Source organism: Rhizophagus irregularis, chromosome 3 (genome assembly GCF_026210795.1).
Source record: "Rhizophagus irregularis chromosome 3, complete sequence".
NCBI lineage: Eukaryota > Fungi > Glomeromycota > Glomeromycetes > Glomerales > Glomeraceae > Rhizophagus > Rhizophagus irregularis.
Window position 1 is genome coordinate 2,001,624 of NC_089431.1, and position 25,471 is coordinate 2,027,094.

General features: G+C 29.8%; 8 protein-coding genes across 10 annotated transcripts; 6 read left to right on the plus strand and 2 right to left on the minus strand.

Moving 5' to 3' along the window:
• The first annotated feature begins 1,362 nt into the window (after window positions 1–1,362).
• On the plus strand, window positions 1,363–5,272 carry OCT59_020499 (uncharacterized protein). The gene is made up of 11 exons (XM_025318707.2): window positions 1,363–2,018; window positions 2,219–2,316; window positions 2,389–2,463; window positions 2,551–2,709; window positions 2,839–2,916; window positions 3,037–3,094; window positions 3,185–3,521; window positions 3,604–3,883; window positions 3,961–4,060; window positions 4,151–4,347; window positions 4,439–5,272. The coding sequence occupies exons 1-11, from the start codon at window positions 1,496–1,498 to the stop codon at window positions 4,691–4,693; spliced, it is 2,160 nt and encodes a 719-aa protein (XP_025175463.1). The 5' UTR covers window positions 1,363–1,495; the 3' UTR covers window positions 4,694–5,272.
• A 399-nt stretch (window positions 5,273–5,671) lies between these two features.
• OCT59_020500 (uncharacterized protein) lies at window positions 5,672–8,181 on the plus strand. Of its 2 annotated transcripts, XM_025318708.2 has the most exons (11): window positions 5,672–5,754; window positions 5,836–5,850; window positions 6,117–6,217; window positions 6,284–6,390; window positions 6,479–6,611; window positions 6,694–6,815; window positions 6,894–7,045; window positions 7,138–7,467; window positions 7,531–7,629; window positions 7,710–7,878; window positions 7,994–8,108. In XM_025318708.2, the coding sequence occupies exons 1-10, from the start codon at window positions 5,686–5,688 to the stop codon at window positions 7,803–7,805; spliced, it is 1,224 nt and encodes a 407-aa protein (XP_025175464.1). In that variant the 5' UTR covers window positions 5,672–5,685; the 3' UTR covers window positions 7,806–7,878; window positions 7,994–8,108. The 2 variants fall into 2 exon arrangements, with proteins under 2 accessions (XP_025175464.1, XP_065990161.1); XM_066149231.1 differs by having other exon boundaries at window positions 7,554–7,629; window positions 7,710–8,181.
• Window positions 8,182–8,378: 197 nt separating this feature from the next.
• Window positions 8,379–10,541, plus strand: OCT59_020501 (uncharacterized protein). The gene is made up of 2 exons (XM_025318709.2): window positions 8,379–8,752; window positions 8,822–10,541. The coding sequence occupies exons 1-2, from the start codon at window positions 8,446–8,448 to the stop codon at window positions 10,354–10,356; spliced, it is 1,842 nt and encodes a 613-aa protein (XP_025175465.1). The 5' UTR covers window positions 8,379–8,445; the 3' UTR covers window positions 10,357–10,541.
• A 6,899-nt stretch (window positions 10,542–17,440) lies between these two features.
• OCT59_020502 (uncharacterized protein) lies at window positions 17,441–19,045 on the plus strand. Of its 2 annotated transcripts, none has more exons than XM_025323543.2 (2): window positions 17,441–17,690; window positions 17,763–19,045. In XM_025323543.2, the coding sequence occupies exons 1-2, from the start codon at window positions 17,515–17,517 to the stop codon at window positions 18,793–18,795; spliced, it is 1,209 nt and encodes a 402-aa protein (XP_025175466.1). In that variant the 5' UTR covers window positions 17,441–17,514; the 3' UTR covers window positions 18,796–19,045. The 2 variants fall into 2 exon arrangements, with proteins under 2 accessions (XP_025175466.1, XP_065990162.1); XM_066149232.1 differs by having other exon boundaries at window positions 17,789–19,045.
• A 689-nt stretch (window positions 19,046–19,734) lies between these two features.
• OCT59_020503 (uncharacterized protein) lies at window positions 19,735–21,123 on the minus strand. The gene is made up of 5 exons (XM_066149233.1): window positions 20,955–21,123; window positions 20,502–20,883; window positions 20,349–20,444; window positions 20,199–20,273; window positions 19,735–20,121 (listed from the first exon to the last, which is right to left on the minus strand). The coding sequence occupies exons 1-5, from the start codon at window positions 21,032–21,034 to the stop codon at window positions 20,068–20,070; spliced, it is 687 nt and encodes a 228-aa protein (XP_065990163.1). The 5' UTR covers window positions 21,035–21,123; the 3' UTR covers window positions 19,735–20,067.
• Window positions 21,124–21,381: 258 nt separating this feature from the next.
• OCT59_020504 (uncharacterized protein) lies at window positions 21,382–22,774 on the plus strand (the record flags this gene model as incomplete). Its single annotated transcript, XM_025311063.2, has 7 exons — window positions 21,382–21,396; window positions 21,473–21,538; window positions 21,612–21,668; window positions 21,746–21,938; window positions 22,011–22,071; window positions 22,141–22,570; window positions 22,638–22,774. The coding sequence occupies 7 exons, from the start codon at window positions 21,382–21,384 to the stop codon at window positions 22,713–22,715; spliced, it is 900 nt and encodes a 299-aa protein (XP_025175468.1). The 3' UTR covers window positions 22,716–22,774.
• Window positions 22,755–24,369, minus strand: OCT59_020505 (uncharacterized protein; the record flags this gene model as incomplete). The annotated part of the gene is made up of 6 exons (XM_025309394.2): window positions 22,755–23,198; window positions 23,275–23,396; window positions 23,471–23,656; window positions 23,730–23,924; window positions 24,002–24,048; window positions 24,117–24,369. 6 exons carry the CDS (start codon window positions 24,367–24,369, stop codon window positions 23,042–23,044), a joined length of 960 nt encoding a protein of 319 aa, XP_025175469.1. The 3' UTR covers window positions 22,755–23,041.
• Window positions 24,370–24,614: 245 nt separating this feature from the next.
• On the plus strand, window positions 24,615–25,468 carry OCT59_020506 (uncharacterized protein). Its single transcript, XM_025318711.2, has 3 exons — window positions 24,615–24,818; window positions 24,902–24,972; window positions 25,049–25,468. Exons 1-3 carry the CDS (start codon window positions 24,709–24,711, stop codon window positions 25,252–25,254), a joined length of 387 nt encoding a protein of 128 aa, XP_025175470.1. The 5' UTR covers window positions 24,615–24,708; the 3' UTR covers window positions 25,255–25,468.
• Window positions 25,469–25,471: the final 3 nt, after the last annotated feature.

The following is a 25,471-nucleotide window of genomic DNA, read 5'->3' on the forward strand; positions in this document are numbered from 1 at the left end:
ACATCTGAAAAATTTTCAATAACTTTATATTCATTCTAAAATTACAAATTTCACTTTATATTTTTTCTTTTAATTTTCTCAAGAAGTAAAAAAGCATTATAATTATGAAAGATGTCAAAATGTAGCCCTGATTTTCAAATTTATTTTGCATTTTAAATGATAAAAATTGGACTTATTTTGAGTGAAATATATACATTTTTATAATTAATAATTTTTAGTTTTTTTATTATATATTGAAATTGAGGAATTTTGAAGAGTAAATTTCTTATCATTTTTCTATAAATGTTTCTATACTGCTATTTTTGGTATCAATTTTTTTAACAATATTTGAATATTTTTAATTTAAATTTAATATACAAATACTTTGTAATCTTAATTTACTTTTTTGTTATATTTTTCTGTTCAAGGTAAATATTTATAGCAAAATTTTTCAAAAAATAATGAAGTAAAAAGATAGCATAATATAAATTTTGGTCATAGGTTTATTATTCAATTTATGCAAAAAAAATCAGATTTATTTTGAGTATTTAATATGCATTTTTATTATATGAATGATATTTCAGTTTTTTTTTATTATACATTGTATATAAAGCAAATTATTATCTGTTATTATACTTTTAATTAATACTTTAATATTTAATGATATATCAATTTAACTCAAATTATCAGTAAATAATCTTAATCTTTTTCAACCAATTATATTATTTATTAATAAAATAGTTGTAGAATAAAAATGAAATAGGCTAAAAAAAAGTTGGCCAATTATTATAAGTAAAAATACTTTTCTTTTTAATTATGAAATAATTTTATTATAATAATAAATATGGTTAAAACTAAAGTTATACTATAATTATATATATTTCTATTTTTATTTAATTTTTCAAAACTATTACATTAATTTACAAATTTATATTTGAAAAAAAAAATACTGATAAAATCAAATAAAAATATGATTTATATTATACTTCAATTCTAAAGTAGTTTTTAATAAATAAATTAAATTTTTACGCAAAAATCCTTTAACTACTACTAAACTAAGCTAAAATAGCTTAGAGAAGAAATTAACCGATAATGCCCTAGAACTTGACTGGCTATTTCTTGTGATATCATCTACTCATCCTCGTTTCTTTATTCCTTTCTTTACAGAAAGTATAAACGAAAGTTAGTTTTCTTATGTTTAAATCATTCATTTATAATTCTGTTAAGAATAGTGTCAGATTCTGTTTATAAAAAAGCGCCGAGCCGAGTAATCGTAATAAATCAATGATCGGGGACCATTGTCTCAAAGGTTTATTGTAACACGAATGGCTCCTCAATCATTATTATTTTTTTTTTTTACCTTATTTACACTTTTTTTTTATTGTACTTATTAATTTAAAGTGAAATTTTAAAGTTAGTATTGGGTAGCTCAGCGTTAAGAAAAAAAACGAAACAGAGAAAAATATATAATATAACTGCGCATATTTATATAAAAAAAGCAGTACAGACTAAAATTATGAGCACAACGCAAACACCACGACCGTTCTACAAATTACCAAAATCGTCGCCTGCAGAAGAAAGCCCACCAACCAACACTTCCCCCTCAGTGAATATTAATTCTAACGAAAAAATAAATAAAGAAAAATTAATACCTAAACGTTCAGCTCCACCACCACCAGAAGTAGCGCAAAAAAACGTCCAAATGAGCGCTTCCGGTTTGAATGGTTTAAACACTAGCCCTTCAGGAAAAGATAGCCAGCGTCGTGGGACTAAGAAACCGAATAGTTTAGGCCCTCCACCAAAACCTACTCGTTCACCAAATGACCCATATCAACTAGCAAGAAGTCCTTCTGCTGGTAGTGGCCAAAAGCAAAGTTTTTCGAGTGAATCTCCTACATCACCAAAGTACTCAGCAAGTGGTTATAGTTCACTTAAGGGAGCTCCCGCCATCAACGTTCATGGTGAACCCATTCAACCTAGCCCCATTGAAAAAGACGGAAATACTAAATCCCTCAAGTTTTTTGGTAATTTTCTCTCTGGTAAATATTAATTTCTTTGTTTTTCTTTCCTTCGTGTTGACTAAAATCAGTTTCTTTTAAATTAAGCTGAAAAATTTTAAATTACTCATAATTAACTTTATAGTCTAAAAAGTCTAAATAGATTATTCAAATTTAAATACTATATTTTAAATTAAAAAAAAAAAAATCTTAATTAAAATATTTTATTTATTTTTAAACAGATATTCTTGGACCAAAAAAGAGAGTAGAGATTTCGTCACCATATGATCCAGTACATTTAACTCACGTCGGGTTCAATCAAGAAACTGGAGAATTTACAGTGGGTTTTCAGATCCATTTCTTGAATATTTGTTATGAAATAATTTGATTCTAAATTTTATGAATTATCTAGGGTTTACCAAAAGAATGGCAACAATTATTACAAGAATCTGGCATTTCAAAGCAAGACCAACAAGCACATCCACAAGTATGCTTGATTATTAGTAGCTTTGTTTTAATTCAAAATTATTCAATTTATTTCTCATTATTTTATATATTTATATATTTTTTATAGGCAGTATTGGACATTGTAGCGTTTTACCAAGATACAGCAGGTGGTAAAAATCCACATGCAATTTGGGAGAAATTTAATAATGCAAAAATTGCAAATAAGACATCCCCGTCCATTACTCCTACTTCACCAAAACAGGTAGATAAACTGTTCGAGAATCCCGTGAGTGTCAAATATTTAAGATTTTTGATAGTTTTGCATAAATTAACTATATGGTGAACAAATAAAATAATATTTGGGCAGGATTATCATATAAGGATGAAATTTATTTATATTTCGTTTTCGAATTAGAGAACTGCACCTGTTCCGCCAGATACGAAGAAAAAACCACCGCCTCCGGCTGTCCCTGCAAGGCCAATGAATCCAACAGTATGTTTTAATAATATTTAACTACAGATAAGAATGCTTCTAAATTTGGAAGAAAGAGAGTTTAAAACGAAGAATATTTCGCATTGGCACTGTTTAATTATATTTTGTAATTACGTATAGGGTCAAAAAAGTTACAAACCAAAACCGAATAATTCTCCGCCAAAACCATCGCGTAGCAGTAAGTATTTTATTATATATTGATGTAATCATTTAAATTTAAAATATAATATATTTATTTAAAATATGTATTTAAAATATGTAATATTAGACACAACTGAGCCTCCAAGACTTCCGCCAATAACACCGTTACCTCCACTTGAAAGTAAGACTTTACCGCATCCCCCACCAAAACCCAAGCCACCTCGCCATAACCAGAACAATCAAGGTGGTCCAACGAGTGCTTCAGCGTCAAAACCACAATCACCATCATCCAGTCCTGGTCAAGGACCGAAGGGACCTCCACAACAACAAGGTAGCCAAAGGCGTCCTCCTCCACGTAATAAACAACCTAAAGATTCTGGAAATATAATCGATAGATTGAATGCTATTTGTAGTGAAGGAAATCCAGAACACTTTTATACTAATTTGGTCAAAATTGGTCAGGGGTATGTAAATTATTTAATTTCTTAATTATGTTATAGTTGATTCATTTATGTGATTTATGTGTACTTTTATTTATTCCTTTAGTGCTTCAGGTGGTGTATACACTGCTTACCAAAAAGGTACAAATGTATCAGTCGCTATTAAGAGAATGAACCTTGAACAACAACCAAAAAAGGATCTTATCATAAATGAAATTTTGGTAATGAGAGAATCAAAACATAAAAATATCGTAAATTTTATTGATAGTTATCTTTTTGCTGGTGAACTTTGGGTAATTATGGAATACATGGAGGGTGGTAGTTTGACAGATGTAGTAACAACTAATATTATGTCTGAGGGTCAAATTGCAAGAGTTTGTATAGAGGTAATTAGCAATTATTATTTATTTATATATTATATTTCATTTTCATTTTTTAAATTTTATTATTATTGTCTTTATAGACATTGAAAGGGTTAAATCATTTACACGAAAAAGGTGTCATTCACAGAGACATCAAGAGTGATAATGTACTATTGTCATTGCAAGGAGATATCAAATTGAGTATGTTGGGGAAACTTTAACTTTTTTGTCAATTATTTTTTTGATTTCTGGTTAATTCATATTCAAAATTTCAATTTTTCACGTTCGTAGCCGATTTTGGTTTTTGCGCACAAATCAATGAACATCACAACAAACGTACAACGATGGTTGGTACACCATATTGGATGGCCCCAGAAGTTGTAACACGCAAAGAATACGGTCCTAAGGTTGATATATGGTCATTAGGTATTATGGCTATTGAGATGATAGAAGGAGAGCCACCGTATTTAAATGAGAATCCTTTAAGAGTTTGTATTATGAAATTATTTATTTATTTTTTTTTCCTAAAAATTGTCTGATCAGTAATAAACAATTTTTATTTTTTATTTTATTTGATAGGCTTTATATTTAATTGCAACGAATGGTACACCACAATTGCAAAATCCTAGTGGTATATCACAACAGTTTAGATTATTTTTAAATGAGTGTTTAGAGGTTGATACAGAAAGGAGACCAACAGCAGCTGAACTTTATGATGAAATAGATGATGGTAATAAAACTATAGTTAAATGTCATCGTTTCTTAGAAAAAGCTGATCATCAAGGTACACTCGTACCCTTAATTAAAGCTGCACGGGATAATTCAAGGAAATAAATTCTTTTTTTTTTTAAAAAAAAATCACGTATAATGTTTTAGCGAATTGGAGTATCTGGTAACAATATTAAAAAAAAAGAAAAAAACTTGGAGTATATAGCTTCAATCAATAATTTGTCGTTTATTTGTATTTTTCATTATTTGTATTTTATTATTAGTATTTATTTATGAACATTTTATACGACTTATTTTATTTTAGTTATTTATTATTTAGGATCTCAAGGCGGGTTTAATTTTTGTTGAAAGTTTATTAAATGTTTACACATTTATTTTCAACTCCCCGTCTATTCACCACAACATATATATCAACTCCATTGAATTAATTATTATTGTCATCATAGATTTTATTTTTATGCTTGCGTGTTTCGTTTCTTGTTTTATTTGTAGATTTATTATATATATATTTATTTATTTTAAAAACTCGTTCATTTCATTTAAAAAAACCTGTGCAAAAGTCAAAACTAAAACGTGCTCAAATTTTGTAATATTACTTATTAATTTATTATATAAATATTTACATGTCATTGTAAAACTTGGATAGAATCAATGAAGATTTGACGTTACAAAGCACGCTGAAAAAGGATAATTAAACTCCCTGAATTTCAAGAACAAGGATAAAATTTATTTTGGAATTTTGATTTATAAATTTTTTTCTTGTGCAATGTAAAAATAACAAAGAATTTTTAGAATCATTGTTTTAAGTTTATATTTTGTGTCTATATTTACTAAGAATTGAATCATGTGATTGAAGTGATTAACTTGTAAGTTAAATTTTGGCCAGCATAAAAAATTTGGCCAACTTCTAATTGCACGTGTCATATATGTCGAAGTTGTAAAAGTTGCAACCTTTGTTTTAAAATTTTGGTTAGCTGGAAAATTTCCGAAGTAGTGGGTCAAGTGGGCAGTCACGCGATCTAATATTCATTTAGAGTAATTTTTCTTTTTGGAGGGTTTTATAACTTCTTGATTTAGATCTTAGTTCATTTGTCGCGATGAAAAACACTAATTACTATGAAGTTCTCGGTGTCGAAACGATCGCTTCTGAGGGTGAAATCAAAAAGGTAAAAAATTCAATAAGCTTCTATGAAAAATGTAATATCCTTTATCTAATAATGTGTACATTTTTATTTGCGTACTTATAGGCATACCGCAAGTTAGTAAGTTAAAAGAAGCAGATCTTACCGTTCTGGCTGTTTTGTTGTAAATAGAAGGATGTTGACGTAGTCTATTGTGGAGAGATTTTTATTTATTTTCTGTTGCATTCTACAAATAAAAAAAAATTTTTTTTTGTATCCTTATTTGAATAATGAGCTATCTATTTTTTACTATCTGAAATTGCATTATTTAAACACGTGTCTTTAGCTCCGTATTTATTCGAGTGTATCACATTATTTATGTTATTATTTACTCAATGTCTTTATAGGCGATGAAATATCATCCCGACAAAAATCCTGATAATGAAGCATCAGAGAAATTTAAAGAAATTAGTCATGCATATTATGTTTTGAGTGATCCAGAGAAACGGTAATTAATCTTTGGAAATTCGGATTTTGAAAACGCGTCAATTTGCTGGCTAATCAATTCTTTTAGTGAATTATATGATCGATTTGGTGAAGAGGGATTATCTGGTGGCGGCGGTACCAATATGTCAGCTGAAGAATTATTTGCTAGTTTCTTTAGTTTTGGTGGAATGGGAGGTTAGTGTAAGCTGCTTTTGAGTCTTAATACAACATTTGAAAATTTTATCGCCAATTATGATATCCATAAATTAATGAATATACTTAGGTGGTGGACCTTCTAGACAAAGGCACGGGGAAGATATCGTTAAGCCTTTCCCTGTTACGTTGGAAGATCTTTATAATGGAAAAACTACCAAGATTTCTTTGCAAAAAGATGTTGTATGCCCTTCATGCCACGGGTATATAAAATTTTTTTTCGGGATTATTACGGTATTTAATTCGACTTGGGACTAATGCTCGATATTTTGAACATTTGTATAGAAAGGGTAGTAAATCTGGTGCCACTAGTAAATGTACCAGCTGTGAAGGCCGTGGAATAAAAGTCGCTATGCGACAAATTGGTCCAGGCATGATTCAAAGGATAAACACAGTTTGTACTTCTTGTATGTATTAATACTGTATTTCCAACTGATTTTACGAAATATTTCTATTACTAAGGCACAAATTACCTACTTTTCAAGGTGATGGTGCAGGGGAAGTAATCAAAGGAAATAAGTGCAAAAAATGTAAAGGCGCGAAGACTCTAGAAGAAAAGAAAAAATTAGATATCTTTATCGAGAAAGGTATGCAAAATAACCAGAGAATTGTTATGCAAGGTGAAGCTGATCAAGAGGTACTTATACAAAAACTGGATCAATTTTTTTGTTAAACTATTGGATAATATATATAATATATTATTATCACTTGTTTGTATTAATATAATAGCCTGGTGTTGAGACAGGAGATGTAATTCTTGTCCTTAAACAAAAGCCTCATGAAAGATTTGAGCGGCAAGATAATGATTTACTAACAGAAGTTAGTATCTCCATTACCGAAGCACTTTGCGGGTTTTCGAAGGTTCTTGTTAAACATCTAGATGGACGTGGATTGGTTATAAATCATCCTGCTGGTGAAGTGATAAAGCCTGGTGCTGTAAAATGCATAGCTGGCGAAGGTATGCCACAATATAAACGGTCGTCTGACAAAGGTAATTTGTACGTTAGGTTCAATGTAGAATTCCCACCTGACATGTGGATAACTCCGGACAAAATTAAGGTACTTTGTTTTAAATTTAGTTTGTTTTGCATTATATACTTATAATTTCATGCATTGAGATAGAAATTGGAGGCTCTCCTACCAAGCAGAAAGGCTGAGGATCCTTCAACTCATCCGGAAATCCTCGATGAAGTACACTTGACTGAAGGGAACTTTAGCGAGGTAAAATAATCAAAATTTTTTTGATTTCCCCTCTTTTTTTTTTTGTATTTTGGTCAATAAATGTTTCTCTACTGTATCAGTATGGTAACAAGAAAGCACGAAGTGGAAACGTATGGGAAGAAGATGACGACGAAGACGACGACGAAGATCATCCTTTGGGATGCACTCCACAATAAACATATTAATTGGAGTTTAATTACACGAACTTTGGGGTTTTCCTTCTATTGCAGTGTATTATGGCATTAGAGGGTAATTTTCTATCTTTATGATTATCACTCATTAGAAAATAATGTTAAATAGCAATTGAAATTTTTCTATTTTATTTGTTTCATCGCCTTTTTTTGCTCTCTCTTCTATGGTATAGAAGTTTACATTCAGGACATTAATGGCATTTTAGATTTTAATATTTTCAATATGTAATGGGCAAAAATAAATCATTAATATTTGTAATGATTTTAGAGAACTTATCAGGGGAAAAAAATGCCTTATTATTATTAATATTTACAATTTGTATGAAATTTTAAATTAAAAAAAAAAATTTTTTAGCTATTCAGAATCTTTCTTGCATAAATAGAAGTGTTATTATATATTAATTAAAAGCAGTTGTCTATTAAATAGATCGACTCGCCGTTTTTTTTATCCAATAAGGTACAAGAATGAATCACATGACTAAGTGTAATGGGGTTTATTGAAGCGTGGCGCAGCATATACTAATTTTCATGACTTTGCACCTGTACAGTACAAGTACTATACAAAAATAGGTTTGGAAAACGTTATTAATATATACTTGTCATTATCATAAAAGAAACCTCCAAAATGGAGAAATTTTGCGCTGAAATTATACGTAGAGCTACTCATCAAACGCTTGCAGCTGCAGGCTTTGAAAAGAGTTCAAGAATTAGCGGAGATGTTCTCGCTGATGTTTTTAAAGAATATTTAATGTTTTTAGGAAAATCTGTTCAAGAAGCTGCAACAAATGCTGGTAGGACTAAGGTTAATACTGCAGACGTCTTGATAGCATTTGAAGATCTTGGTATAAACCTGGAAGAGTTGAAGGAATGGACAAAAACTGAAGGAAGAGTTCTCGGAGGTTACGCTGGACGAAAACCGACTGTTTTAAAAGGTATTACATAAATTAGTAATAATTGTATTTGAGAGCATTTTTTTATAAATCATACTCATTTATTAACAGAATTATTAAGAAGTGGACTTCCTAATGAAATGGATGATATTGATTTACCAATAGTTGAAACGAAAGAAATAGATAAAATCAAACAAAATGGCCAGAATTCAAAAAAAGACGATATAGTTCAAGAAATTTACATCAAAGAACAATCACTAAAAAAATTAGTGAGTAATAAAATTGAGAACAATATAAAAGAAGCGGAAGATAATATGAGTATAGATATTGAGAGAACATTGTCACAGAATAATTCCGAAAATAATAATGATAACGAAAATGTATCCTTGTCTACGGCCGAGGATAAATCTTCATATTCTCTTTCTGGTCAGACAACACCAAAAGATGATGGGAAAATTATTAATACAAATGGTGAAATTACAAATGAACATATGGAATCAAGCAGTTCAATGCAAATTGATTCAATAGAAGAATGTTCTAAACAAACAACGGATTATCACAGTCGGTTGTTATCGCTTTCAAAAAAAAGACCTTCCTATATTCCTGAATGGCTTCCACCACTACCAGAAGTTAAATCACGCGAAGAAAATGAACCCATGATTGAAGTTAAAAAGGTTGGAGCCGAAGAAAAAACAAAGGAATTAAGTGGATTAACTGAATCGACAATAACAGAGAATGAAAAACCTTTCGATAATATGATAACTAGCCAAGAAAGTATACCAGAGATTCAAGAATCAAATAATGTAACTTCCGATTCAAATGTTCAAGTAAAGCCTTCAAAACAAAAACTTAAACGACCACTTGCATATACTATGCTTGACGAATCATTTGAGAAAGCATTCATAAGCGAATCCGTACTCGGAGAATCGACATCCGATACCCCAAGAAAAAAGCGTAAAATTGTTGAATTTGATAATTTGCTTTCATTTGAAGATCCTCTGTTTAGTGAACCCGAAATTCCTATAATGGATGATAAAAATACAAGAGATTTAGTGGAGTCTTATGGTTATCCGTTGCGGTTAAATGAAATGCCAATACAAAAACATCGATCTGTCGAGTTAGCATCAAAAATTAATGCTGATGTTAATCTGAAGATGCCTGTGCAAATTATTGATACCATATTACCAGAAGTGAAGCCTTCTAAGCCTTTACAAATAAAATCTCCGGTGTCACATAAAGGCAAGGAAAAGATGATACCGGAGATTATCGATTTCCAAGAGCCAGAACCATCTACAGAATCTCCAAAGGCACCTAAAAAGAAGGAACCAAAGAATATTAAAGCTAAAAAATCAACATACAAAGGAACAACTACAAAGTCTAGCGTTCCCGAGAAAACTTCGGAGTCTAATCGTCCTAAACTGACATTACGTATAAAATCAGCAACTACACCGTCCGATCCTGAACCATCTGAAGTTATTAATTGTATTTGTGAACCTCCAAATAATACATTAGATGATGGGAAATTTATGGTATCTTGTGATAATTGTCAAGAGTGGTTTCATGGAGTTTGTACTGGATTTGGACCTCATCGTGTTGAAGTTGGCACCTGGTTCTGTCCGAGATGTCGTGATCGTGGTATATCATGAATGAAATTTTCCCAGGATGTGTAAACTATTTTTATTATTATTATTTTTAATTTTTTTTTTTTTGCCTTTTTATTTGCTTTCGTGTATATTAACGACTAAAATATCAAAAGAAAAAGCAAATATTTGGAAATTTCAATTTTTTTCCGTCGAATCATGAGAACCTGTATTTTCTTGGTACTAATTAATAAATGTTAATTATTATCGTAACTTGCAAAAATTTATGACGAAGTCCTACTTAAAGTATAGATATGCAATAAATTAGTGAAATAAAAAATTTCCGTATTATGATTAGTGACTACCCCCGAAAGGTACAATGCAAATCTTCACCATATGTTTATTATAAAATTAACAGCTTGTATTTAATTACAGCCCACACTATTATACATTTTGTTTATTGAATTAAAATAATTGTACAGCAATAATTTATTTATTTTAAATAGAACTAATTAATATTTATGATAATAAATCGCCTTGCATAATATACGACATTTTCGTTTATTCTCAATTGCTAAAAACAGGATCAAATTTGAAAACAATCAACTTTTTTTTACACGACATTAGCAGTAATTCAAAATTTTGCGGGCCACAGTACCCCCCCCTATGCACAGTACCCTACAAAAAAGAACTCCCATTTTCTACCGATTTTATTATTTAAAATAATTTAATAAATACCTAGGTATTACGCATGATAAATACCCAATTATTATATAATAATAAAAACTCACGCAATGGTGGGGGTATAAGGTTAAAACCTCTGAAATCTGTATCATACCCGGCCCCCGTTATACGGTATATTATATTTGTAATTTGAAACTGTTTACGCAACTTCAGAATCAAAATGAACTTTGTATAACCAAAAAGTAATAACAACAAGGTGTTGTTGCTAATATAATAAGCAGATGTTTATCGCTGTATCGTACTTGAGAAACACCTTACTAATTACTTGAATATGAGGTGGAATGGAATGTTGTGAAAATGAATCATAGCGGTAGGGGAATAATATTTACAGTACCCCCATGTGTAAGATCCGGGAGATCCATGGTGATCTGATCACAGTATTAAATAGTGGTTTAAAATTTTAAAATTGTAAATATTTGTCTCAATTTTTTTATTTTATTTATCATTATTCGTTCGGTTATCGGTTCCAAGACGCAAAAATTACCTTTTTGATCCTCCTCGTGTTATTTTTTTGACCCGCATATACTGTATTACATATAGGAGGTCAAAAGGATAATTTTTGCGTCCAAGACCGTCACGGGTTTGATCGGTTAATTGCAAATTTTAATGTATTCTAAATGTTAAATATAGCAATATCCGTCCTTCACCAATATTAATTTACTTTGAATTTTATTATTTTTATAATACCATTAAAAATTCTAGTTTTAGTGTTTTTATTCTCATTTTTGAAATTATTGGCAAAACTTAATTTTTACGCGTTGATCACGTGATTTTCGTTTCTCTAAAAAATCACAAAGTCGGCGTTATAATTGTAAAAAAAAAATTGCGTAAATTTAAAGGATATTATTCAATAAATTTATAATTAGTTTTATCATTAGTTTATTCGACTTTGCAGTAGTTTTGCAATAGATTTGTAGTCCAGTCGGTTCGGTTTTGGTTGAAAACTACAGTTTTAAAACTGAAACCGAACCGAACCGACCGTTGGCATCCCTAGAAGCAAATAAATATAATGTGTTGGGACTCGCATTAAATGGCCTAGAATCTCTCTTTAACTGTTAATGTTATCATGCATTTCGCTTAATACAGTATAAGATTTCGCACATATCGAGCTTTATCTTTGTCACATAATATACTCAAAATGAAATCATTTTGTAAATCATATTGCAAGTTTATTTATTACTCTAAAATTTGCAATTTACTACTACGGGAATATGATCGTTAAAGAAATAAATTCTGTGGCGATCACGTGCTGGAAAATTCTTGGGCCATAGCATGCAATGATGGTTAATTCATCGCAGCCAAAATTACTTCATTTGGGTTAATGTCATAAGCGAAACTATTGGTTGGTCGATGGTGTAAAAAATTATATTCAATAAGTGAACAAACTTTTTAGCGATCGATTTCTACAACCAGATCTCGCCCTAGAACAAATCCTAGATCCCCGCTTCCACAATTGCTTTCATAACTTTAATTAAATCATCTAGTCTATCCGGTTTTTATATTCCATCTTTTTCCGTAAAAGGCTCATATATTTCCGAAATTAATAACCTTATATCACGAAATTTATCGAATTATTTACATTTTCCGTGAATTGATCTCGTGAAAGGCCCATTTTTACGGAGTTTTTACAGAAATAACGGATAAAATTTTTTATAGGTTAGACCATAACTTATCATCTTCTGCCTTGAAAACCGAAAAATTAAGTTTTTAAGTCAATTGAAATAAATGGGTTCAGTAAAGACATACTATATCGAGGTAAAATATGCTTTTCAAATTATTCTTCGGTTTCTTCCTTACTTAATCTCCAACAACATACGGAGTTTAAATGTGATACTTGCACAACTAGGCAATAAATGCGAATTAGACTTTACGTTGCTGCCAAATATGAACTTACTACTTAACATCCTGTCCAAAAGAATGGATCGGAATAGATAAGCACCGCATGAAAGTGGTGATACGTCACAAGCCAATTTAGAGAAGAATTAACATGTTTACTTCATCAATCATAAAAATGGGAGGTTTGGAAGAGAAAAGTAATTTCACATTGAAAACAACATGACTGACATTGAATTTTCCTCCTATAACTCTCTCCAAGTGACCTTTATTATTATCGAAAAGTGACTTAATATATTCTCTCTGATGCTAATCAAGGCGGTTTTTCTAGTACTAGGAGGCCCTCATTAACTCCTGTATTATAACGAGCAACACAACCGTTACTCAGTGTATTTAAAACAAAGCTACCTCGAATTTGAAGGATTTAGTTACACCAAAAACGAGAGATTTTAACATATAATCCGTGCAAAAATTACTTTAAGCTCAAAATATTATGGAAAAAGTAAAGGTGCGTAATTAAGACGTAACCCTGAGAAGAGTATTCTACTACTAATTATTCTATAATCAAAATATAGACGTAATGATATATACATAGACATAACTAAGATGTAACCCTGACTTCCGTTAATTGGTGTAGCTCTGCTTCTTTTGATGTGCCATCGGAAGTATATTGTCCAGACACAATCTGATCCTGGTTCTGAAAAGTTAAGTTTGCACCTCTAGTTCTGAGACAATGGGTCCGTGCGACATAAAGATTTCACAAAAGAACGCCTTGACGCACTGCTGACAATAATATTATTTGAGATGAAAGTTCTGTACAAGCCAATATGTTTTTTTTTTGTTCAAGTTTTCAAGGACTTTGTTAGCATCAACATAGTTTGGTGAGCCTTGTTAAGGTTAGTATAAAAGATGTATCACTGACTATCAGGTAAATTTCATATACCCGATAGCCTGACATATCTTTAATTCTTTAATAAATCAGGTCCTATATGTATTATATTGTACAGTATATAGTTGAAGCCGATATTTACACGAGAATTTATTTTATTTTGTTTTATTTTATATAATTAAATTCGGTAAATTTGAATTTTGCCATAATAAATGTGTTCTATTGCTATTTTGCTATTATTAATTTCTGTTTTCTGTTATTATTACAAATAAGCATTACATAATAATACATATACTAAAAACCACAAAATTAAAAATTAAAAGAACAAAATGTTAAAGAAAGAAATGTTAATCAAAATTTCTTTTTAATAAAAAATACATTACATAATAATCTGATTACTGTGCCGACTAAAAATAAAAAAGAAGGAACTGCGACTTAAAAGCTATTGACAAACTCTCCCCAAAAAATAACTTACCGTCTGAAAGTCTCTTCCAAAACCTACAAACTTTTATTTGCGCTGATCAAATCTTAGGTTTGTATTTAAAGGAAAAACCGGTATATTACTCATCAAAAGAATGCTAAAATTGTATACGTTAAATATCTTTGTATAACTATAAAATTATTTAAAGATTAGAATCGATGGGAGACAAATGAAACCAGACCATAGTGGGATAATGTGTTGGTGTGAATAGTAAAGACAAGTGAAAAGCTGGTGTGGAGTTTAGAAACATTGTTTTTACGGCTACGAGCTGAATCATGTAATTTATTTGTGATCTGTATCAATAAAGCGATTCTGGTAGTTGATTTCATTCATGTGTGCATCGGGTAATAAAATTTCTTGCCAAATTATGAATTAGCATTTTTTTTGCATTGCGTTTCTGCCGTAAATTTCAAACCTTAGCTGAATTACAAGAGAATCATCTTCTGACTTAATTAGGTCGAACACAATGAACTCACCTTTGCGCAGGTATCTATTAATGGTCTATTAATGATCATCGATACATTCTTCATATCGTTGGTAAACTAGCTCCAGTGACCCCGAGAGCTACCAGAGTTGAATAATACTAGACGGGTGATATTTTCACGAATGAAAATAGGGACTTTTGTGTGATATTTTGTATCACATAAATTGGACTAATTTCTGATGACATCTATTTCCAAAAATTAGCCAAATATAAATTTGATTCATCACTTATATATGAAATTTTATAAAAGCGATTTGGAGTGATTGCCAGAATTAACATAATTTCGGCCAAATTTATAAATTTATGGCGGTGTAACATTAAATATTAATGCTAAGCCACCCAAATAACGATTTTATGGAAAAAAAACAGCTTATGCAAAACTTATAAATCGGCAATCTGTCTAAAATCGGAACTATCGTGAAATTTGATGATTTCTCTTTTTAACAAATGTGCAACTTTTTTGCTTACTATATTTCTTATAAATTTCTGCATATATGTTATGAATTTTATGAGTGTTTACCAAACTTGCAAAAAATCGCAAAGTCACATCTGACGCGCATAACAATGTAAACTACTTTTTTATAATAATAAACATGCAATTTCTTTTTCTATGTTTATGATTTTACAAAATATAAATATAAACTACGTTAAATAAACTTTCACCTCGATTTTTAACATAATGATAGTGCCGATCTTAGACGGATCAGTGATTAGATAAATAGATATCAAATTATATATAGTAATCGCACAGAAAATACAATATACAAAATTCCTAAAAGTAAGAAAAACCCTAAACTAATAAAAACAAAGTATAACTAACTATTCCTGTGTGCCTCTATCTGTCATTCAAAAGAACTAATTCGATTCGGTCATATAACTCCTAATCCTAAAAAAATTTCCAAAGGAAGTTAAAACGCCGAACTATCCGAAACGCATGATTTGCCTCTGGCCACGTGATGGTTCATCCGTATATATTCTCTGAGTAGGAAAGGACGTGGAGAAAGAAGAAATAGGGATGTAAGAGTTGATGGAAGGCGACTGGGAAACCTTTGTGAAAAATAACAAAAGAATAAAAATAAAAGTATTATAAAAGAATTAATTTAACTATTTAAGCTTCTTTTAATATAAATATCTTTACAAATAAAAAGCTACAAACAAATTTTCTTTAAAAAAACCAAAAAGGAAAAATAGAAATATTTCTTTAGGAAACATTTCTTCTTCTTTTTAACTTGTATGTAGTTTTCCTAACATGGCTAGTTGTTCAGCATTCATCATCTTTCAGTTGCCTATCGTGTTAAAACTAAATACAACGAATCACGTTATTTTCTTAAGTTACAACCAAGGCATCGGCCATATCATTTAGTGCATCGCCTAGACTTTGACTAAAGCAACCTTTAGTTTCAAGGTGGTTATAAATTTAATTGCTGACTACATTAAATGGCTGTTGAGCTTTTGGAAACTTCTAGGAGTTAAATTTTGGATAATCCAATCGCAAGTGAATTTGTACGAATATTGATGTTGCAATGCTTGGAACAAACCAAAAGAATCGCAAGTTTGATCCGAGGTAAGTGAGAGATGCATTATGATGATGCGTTTAGAATAAGATTCTTTATAAGAACGTGGATTGGGGAATGATGGGTCTAATAAAGGAAAAATAGTGTACACAGGACAGGGTACATTAGTTAAATATTTGGCGCATTAAAGAATACAATATCAGTCATGTGACAATAATGCTAATAATGCGAAACTTTATTATTATGCAATATCATGGATCGTAAAGTGATCGCAAAATTACTCCGAGAAAATGTTACAAAATTTACACATGAAAATATAGAGTCTCCCCCTGTTTCACTCTTTTAACGATCATATTGATTTTTTTGAGATATTTTGTACTTTAGCATGGGTTTATATATAGATTAAACTATAATGGTCTAACTAAATCAGATTATTATAATTTAGTCTGTACTATAGAATAGAAAAAAATAACATTGTTTATTAATAAAGTGGAAACAAATTTTTGGAGGTAAATATGTTAATAAGGTTTACTATTCCCATTCAATAAATCAAAATAAGAGAGAATATATATAATATTGTTACGTCTTCTTAATATATATATATATATATATATGAAGTTTTATACAGTACATTATTCTAAGGGTTCGGCTGTTCGCCGAGTAAGAGGGTCGGTGATAATATAACACTTGTACGATGATAAATTTTCTTTAAGTATAACATGAGTAAATATTTTTAGTAAACTAAATATTGTTTTACATTATCGGGTTACCCCCTGGTTGTACTTCGTCAAGTAATGAATTTTGTTCTCTTGTTTACAATCTGGCATTTGCTATAGTTAATTTCCGAAATTAATTATAGATAATCTGATAGGAGAAGATTCTGCGAAATTTTTCTATTTTTATTTTGGGCTGGTTATGAATTCGTTATAGTTAGCATTATATTGCATTTTTAGGATATCGGTTATCAAATATATTTTCATTTTGATAATAAAGCCATTTGGTGATACATGATAATAGAACCACTTGTGGTACACAGAGATTTTCTTATATTCTTTGTTACACATTTATTTTTAGTTAGATCAAAAAAGCATAATAATAACCAAAATATGTATTTCTCATAAATCGTCAACCGTTTAACCAAACAAATTTCAGGGCTGAAAAATTTTGACTATAAATTAAATCCATGAAAAAAAAAACTCCCTTTTGAAAAAACTTCTTTTTTCCGCCCTTTTTTTTATTTTTAATACGAAGTTTTTTTTTTTAAAAAAAATAATTTATCATGGCGAAATTATCCATTACGGGGATAGTCACATTAGTTTCAATTTTATTATATGCAATAATATTAACCGCGTTAGAAATATTAGTGGTTCTTTTTCATCATAACTTCGTTGACCAATTTGAACTTGACCGTCAAGGAAAAGGTATATCCGAGGCTGATTTAATTTATCATGCAATGTAAGTTAATTATTGAAACATCAACCTAGGCTTTCCTTTTCTCTTTCAACTTAAAAAATTTTCTTTTAATAGATTCATGTTATCACTTGCTTTTCAAGTTTTATTATGTGTTGATGCATTATGGAGAAAAAATTCAATGCAGTTAATAGCTTTGGTTTTATTTAATCTTCTCTCACTTGTCTATGCTGGAGTACAACTTTATCAACATATGATATTAGAAGATGAAGGAACCGAAAACGCAAAGTTTGTGCCGAAAGATGCTAAGTTTCAAACACCAGAATCCACAAAAGCATTTTTTATAAAAAGAATGAGACCGTTAGAATATGTAATAATTGGCATAGTTACTGCTTTTTCGGGATATTTAGCAGCATTATCAATTAAATTAACGAAAGACTTTGGATGGGATGTTTATAGAACTTACTCAGCTGACGTAAAAATTCGAGATGCATTTCGGTCCCTGTCGATATTACAAACATTAATTAAATTGGATATATTTTTCATTGGATCATACGCTATACAGCTTATTCCTTCACAAAATATTGGTTATTCTAATTCTATCGCGGAAACTATATTAATTTTCTTTATTGGAACTATAATGTTATTGATGGCTTGGTATTCTATAATGCAAGAGAGCAAATATATTCTACTTTGTGTTATAAATCTGTTAACACTTTCTTTGATTTATATGGTTTATCGCATAATTAGTATTAATATACCACGTCCAGATGATCCTTATGAATTTACTAGACGTCTTTTAACATTCTTTTTGGCTACTACAATTTGTTTGGTATTATTCACAATTTTTTATGCGATCAAATGCTTTAAAAATATGATGCAAGGTAACTATGTATTCACCACTTATGGTTTACCTGGTCAAGAACAAAATGCGCCAGAAATTCAACAAAATATTCCAAATAGTTTTAATACTGAATATCTTGGTTATAGTGGTTATAGTGGTTATAGTGGTTATAGTGGTTATAGTGGTAATAATACTGGTAATAATAATAATTTAGTTCCTAATGAAACACAAAAAAAATCGAAAAGAGCTAGTAAAATTGCTGAAGTTCAAAATGCTCGGCTTTCTAGAAGAATAAGTATTGACTAGTGGCTTAGACTTTGATATAACTGTAAAAAATTAGTAATTATTAATCATATTATAATCATTTGTATAAATATTATATTGGGAAAGTTATAAATAAAAAAAATTAGTATTACACAAACACTACAAAATAAGAATCGATCGGTCAATATTCTATACTTGTTTTGACGAATTTAATAAATTTAATAACTTAAAAGACTAGTTGAAAATTCTCTTCTAAATAAAATTGGTAAGCAAAAATCTTTCATGCTTTATTAAATAAAAAGGTTGAATAAGTACTTTTATAAGACACATGTTCCAACTTGTAAAGATGCATCCGAATAGGACAGATAACTCCGATAGTAACTCCGATATCAAAAAAAAATAATATTTTTTTTTTTATGTAATGCAGGAATGCACTAATATATCACGCTCTCTTGCCTAAACCATTCTTGCATATACCATATATTATGTGTAATTTCCGTTAATGGGTATCTAAGTAATAATAACTGGTTTAAAGGATATCTTTACTATAAATACACGTTGACAAATTCCGTTCCACAATAGTTCCGCGGTATATTGAAAGGTTCCGGTTTATCAAGACTGCTTGTGTATTACTTTTATAGTATCTAGTCATCTAGTATATTCTCTATTTTCTTGTAATAAAAATACTGTCAAAGTTCAAGATGAGAAATAACAGATAAATTTCCGAATGGTAAGCGACAGATGGGATCTCTTAAAGTTTTATTAAATATTCTTTAAAAAATTATAGTTTTTTACCTATCATTTCCTTAGATTGTGATTTCTTATGTTAAACAGAGGTATGAAACGAATTTGGTCCCATATGTTTTTTATAATTTTATATATGTAACTTCACTCTTCAGCCTGTAGGATCAAAGTGTTAATTTACTTATTTTTATGAAAGAATAAATTTTCAACTAAAAAATATTTGGAATATTGATGGATGGGTCACAAATAGACATGATAATATCCATACCCTGTGACCTGAAGGGTAGGAAATGTCTTTTTTTCTCTAAATCCTGCAGAATACAATCAATCAAAGATCAGGAATATAAATTTATCTTCATAAATTAAATAATTTAAATAATTGTACATATATACACATAGTACGTATATATAGAATATTTTTTCTTATAATGTTATAATAAATGAAAAAACTAACAGTAAAAGTTACAGCGTATTATATAAAATATAAAATTAATCCATTAGGTTAGTAGTAACTTACTCGTTCTTATTTACACATTAATTATATACATGCATGGCGTGAATAATCAACTCTTAACAAAAATATGCCAAACGGGAAGAAATAAGCTTAAAAGTTTTTAGCCGAACCTGTAATGATAGAAAAAATGCGGAAAAAGAAATTAGAAAGATATTTATTTATTTATATTGATTCTTGACACTCGCACCTGGCATATCTTCTTCATGATATACCACATACCATTTCGGAACGATGAGGAAGAACCGGTTAATGAAGGACAGTTCTTACCGAGATAATGCAATCAATGATGTTAATTAGCTAAATTGTTTAATAATATATTAAATTCAACTAAACGTACTTGTCCAAAGTGATTTCCTGCACAATTATAACAATAAGATCTAATGTTTCTTGTAGGTTCTTTTGCTTCTTGTTTATTGTATAACCTCCAAGTTGACTGTAATAAAATAAATATACACATATATTTATATAACAAAAATAACAAATTACTTACTTCGTCATTATCGGGAGAACGTATTTCCTCGCAGGTGCGTTCATCGTGGTTATACCCTTTACAGAGTGAGCAGCGTTGTCCACCACGTTGTTGTCCATTACTGTATGATGGATAATCATCTTCGTCATAAGTTATTCTTTTTCGTTTATGAAGTATTTCATCACTCTCTAAATGCTTCGAGCCTTTTTGTGAAGATCTTGATCGATTATTCTCTGATACATCATTAGTTCCGGCAATCTTATTTGGAATAATTGTATCGCCTACTTTATCAGACTTAGTGACTTCATGCTTAGGTACTATATCCTGGTTATTTGAAACATTGGGTTCCGAGTTATCCACCGCATAATATATTCGTGCTAAGGCATTTGTCAACTCGGTTTCACTGCATTTTAAAGAATAGTAGCTTATAGTTTGAGCCATTTAATTCTAAGTGTAAAGTTGGCGGTTTAATACCTTTCCGATGTATCTTCATTAACTTGATAAATTTCGTTCTCATATTGGAGAACTTGTTCGTAGTCAAAATCGTCATCCATCGGGAAGAATAAAGTCAACACAATTTTATGGCGTTTTTCTAGAAGTCACTTCAGAAAAAGATATAAGGTATATGATTTTTATTTACAATAAAAGTGGTATGAAAGTTTGGATTTGCTGCCGACTTATTGTCTAACAAAAAAATTGTAGTGTTCTATTTGATCTAAGTGTAGCGTTACTCATGTTACACAGTGTTATTGGTACTGCTGATAGACTGTCGATACACGTAAAACGAAATGGTTCTTTTTTTTATAGAAGTTAGGGGTTAAATATTGTAAAGGCGCTTGAATTTTCTTTTTAATTTAAGAATAATTTTAATAATTTTATCGTAGTAATAAGGATACTGATAATGACCGAGAAAAAGGTGATAATTGCTTTAATTTACTCGGTAATATGATAAGGTTTTAAATGTTGTTACATTATATCATTTTCGTATACAGAAAGATAAAGTGCTTCATTCTCTGATAGCTGGTTTAGTTGCCGGTGGAGTAGAAGCAACGATTACAGTACGTAATTTAAGTATAGCTACGAAATTATTATTGTTGTAATAATTATAATCATAATAATCAATTAATATAGTATCCAACAGAATATGTAAAGACTCAATTACAATTAGATGGAACAAGCGGAACTAAGGTAATTATCATAGATGTGAAGTAAATAATCATGTTTTGATAAATTATTTTCTTTTCTTAAATTTGCAAACATCTTAGAGATTTAAAGGTCCAATTGATTGTGCAGTAAAGACGGTACAAGAAAAAGGAATCCCTGGTTTATATAAAGGATTATCTGCGTTAGTTATAGGAACAGCAGCAAAAGCGGGGGTCCGTTTTTTAACTTATGATCAACTCAAAGTACTGTTACAAGATGAAAACGGCAATGTTTCTGGACCTAGATCAATGCTTGGTAATATAAATAGTTCTTTGGATCGTTATGATACGTTGTAAATTCGCGTGATTAATAATTATTATTAATTAGCTGGGCTTGGTGCCGGAATGGTTGAAGCTATCACTGTAGTAACTCCCACCGAAACGATAAAGTATTTAGTTTCCTTAGTTTTAATTTTTTTTATTTTACAAAATTTTATAAATAAATTTTTTGTTAATAGAACGAAAATAATTCACGATCAAACTCGAGCAAAACCTCAATATAATGGACTTGTACATGGCGTAACCAAGATTATAGCAAATGAAGGTTTAGGAGGAATTTATCGCGGATTATTTCCTGTTATGATGCGTCAAGGGGCAAATCAAGCAGTGCGTTTTTCAACTTATTCTACACTTAAACAAGAATTTCAAAAATATTCAGGACCACCAGGACAACCTTTACCTGCTCTAGTGACATTTGGCATAGGTGCAATAGCTGGCACAGTAACCGTTTATGCTACTATGCCATTAGATGTAATAAAAACCAAGATGCAAGGTTTAAAAGCAAAAGAATTATACCGAAATAGTTTTCATTGTGGTTGGAAAATTTTAAAAGAAGAAGGTTTATTAGCTTTTTGGAAAGGAGCAACTCCTAGATTAAGCAGATTATTGGTAAGTCGTATATAATAATACGTAATTGATTATTTATTAAACATAATTTAATTGATTTAAATAATAGTTTTCAGGAGGTATTATCTTTACAGTCTATGAACAAGTGATGACAGGTTTAAGAAAAATAGAAGAATTGAAGTATTAGAATAGAATGATCTTATAATTATTAATAAAACTTTTAAATTTAAAAATTTCGCGTTTATAATTGCATTCAACATTTAATTAATCTATAATTACATCCCATTCTCAATATAAATAATATTTACTTTTGTTGAAAGTGGTAAAAAAAAAAAATTCTAGTAGCAACTTTTAAATTAAAAAAATGAAGTGATTTAAAAAGTGAATTGATCAGGAATTAAAGAAGGAATTAGGTATAGCTAAATTAAAAAATGATATTGCATGGCGCAAACAATAAAATAACCTAAAAAAAAATAATTTAAAATAAAAATCCAATAACATAAAATTATCATTTTAAGTTACAAGAATGAAAACCAAGAAAAAGAATATTATAACTGCAAATATTTTAACCATTAGCCATCGATTTGAAGAAATACTAGCATAATATTTTAATAGTTCCTTTTGTGCTCCCTCTACATGAGTTTGTATGTCATCTGTGTTGGCATCAATTCTATTAAAAAAATTCGAGTGATTTAAAATTAATGAGATTTTAATTTCTTTTAAGACAAATAGAACATTCACTTTACCTTTGAACAGTTTCCCGCTGTTCTGCGACCATTGTTGCCAATTGTTGAAAAATATTACCAAGCTCAGCTATTGTTGATTCAATAGATTCAATCGCTGTTGCACGACTTTCAATATAATTATCCTTTTTGAAGGAATAAAATAATTTTAATAAAAACTCAAATTGAATTTACATCACAATTTGAAAAAAGTTTTTACCTGTTGATCAATAAATTGTAATTGCTGAGCTTGTCCTGAAGACATATCAAGAGCAAGAAAATCTGTATTCTGTTGAACATTACGTCTTTGCGTATTATATAATGGTGAATCAGTTGCAGGTATATCAGTTTGTTGATTAGAAGAAAACATGAATTGTTCCTTCCTATCCTTACTCGCTTTCATATTCTAAATAATATTAAAGAGAAATTACTATTTATATTTATATATTGTACGTTAAAATTTACGCTCAAAATAATACCTGAGTTCGAATTTCCAAAACATCCTTAAAACTCATACTAGTACTAGCTAGTTTTGATTGTAACATAACTACAACATTAGAAGAATGTTCATCGGCCTGTTTATTATTTTTTTTATGATCCCGAACATATTGTTGGAGTAGGGCTATTTGCTTATTTAATTTTGCAATGTCCTGCTTAATTATATAAGTCAATTCCTATATATATAAAGATTAATTATTAGATTAATTAAATTTAGAACTAATTATTTGGCTAAATATTAAAATAAACCTACGCTAATTTCAACAGGCCGATCGTCAAAAAGTGTCTTTCGCTTAGCCACTAAATAACACATATATAAAATTATTAATATTGATTAATTGATACCAAGATAGTGATTAATTACTTACATTTCGTCAATTTTTGTAATTTAGCCGCTGTAATGTTTATATCCTTTCCTATCGCCGCCGCCATCTTTGCAAACTCACTTTTATTGACACCTGTACTACCGTTTACTAGTTTACTACTATTATTACTATTTAGCAATGGTCTTCGATGTTCTAAATTATGTCTTGCTTGAAAGCCTCCATGACCATTCGAGGACCTTGTACGGATTGACTCCACTGCGGCGTAAAATTCGGACGTTCTATCTTTAACTGACATTTTATTATTTTAACTTGACGGAAAGGCTGAGAGAATTATAAAATTTTGACTTTAATAACTCAGATCTAGAGCTTGAAAGTAGTAAGGATAAGTATATAAACTAGCTTTTTATCAAAAAAAGAAAGTGATTGTTATTTCTAAACCCGCCACGCCGCTGAATACAAGTATTCGGTGAAATATTTTGCGCTTTAAATAATTGTACGTGTTACCAAATTATTGGGATCATCCCCTTGCATAATACGTTTATATTCTTGCATTTTATTATTTTCATGTTTATAAAGCAGAAAAGTAAAATTTTGATTTTATTTTTAGACACAGAACGATCTAAAACTTACAGCAATGGGTAAACGTAAAACCAAAAGAAAGCCAAAACCAAAGAAGAAATTAGTGCTTGATACTCACTTTGACTGTATCGCCTGTCACCATGAGAAAAGTGTCGACGTTAAAATGTAAGATGCAAATAAATTTCTTTTACCGTTAACGTTCGAAACAGCTTATATAAATAGCTAAAGGGTTTTTAAATTGTAATTAGGCAACGTGATGCAAAAGTTGGTAACTTAAATTGTAGAATATGTGGTATTAAATTTCAATCAACTATAAATCGTAAGATTTTTTTTCTTTTTTAAAAACATTCTCTCATTATATTGTAAGAAGAGAAATAATAGAATTTCTTTTTCAGCTTTAAGTGACCCTGTTGATGTATATTATGAATGGGTTGATGCTTCACAAACAACCAAGCCTGAAGACTCTCGTGGTTTGTCAGACGATGAATTAGATTATCATGACAAGGATTTAAGAAATATTAGTGATGGCGAAGATGATAATAGACTAAGAGATAGAGGAAGAACCTCAGATTTTGGAGAGGATGATGAGGATTATGATTAAAAAGATTTTATCATTTAGTCATTAGCAAAAAAAAATTAAATTTATTTGATTTATTTGGTGGTACAGCAATATTATTATTATTTTTTTCATGGCTTGAGGTGATATCTCTCTTTTCGGACGGAAATCTTGTAAAATAAATTAAATTTTGAGATTTGTATAAGATTATATTATCTTTCAATTTATTAAAGAATTTGTTTACCATGTAAAAAGTTATCAA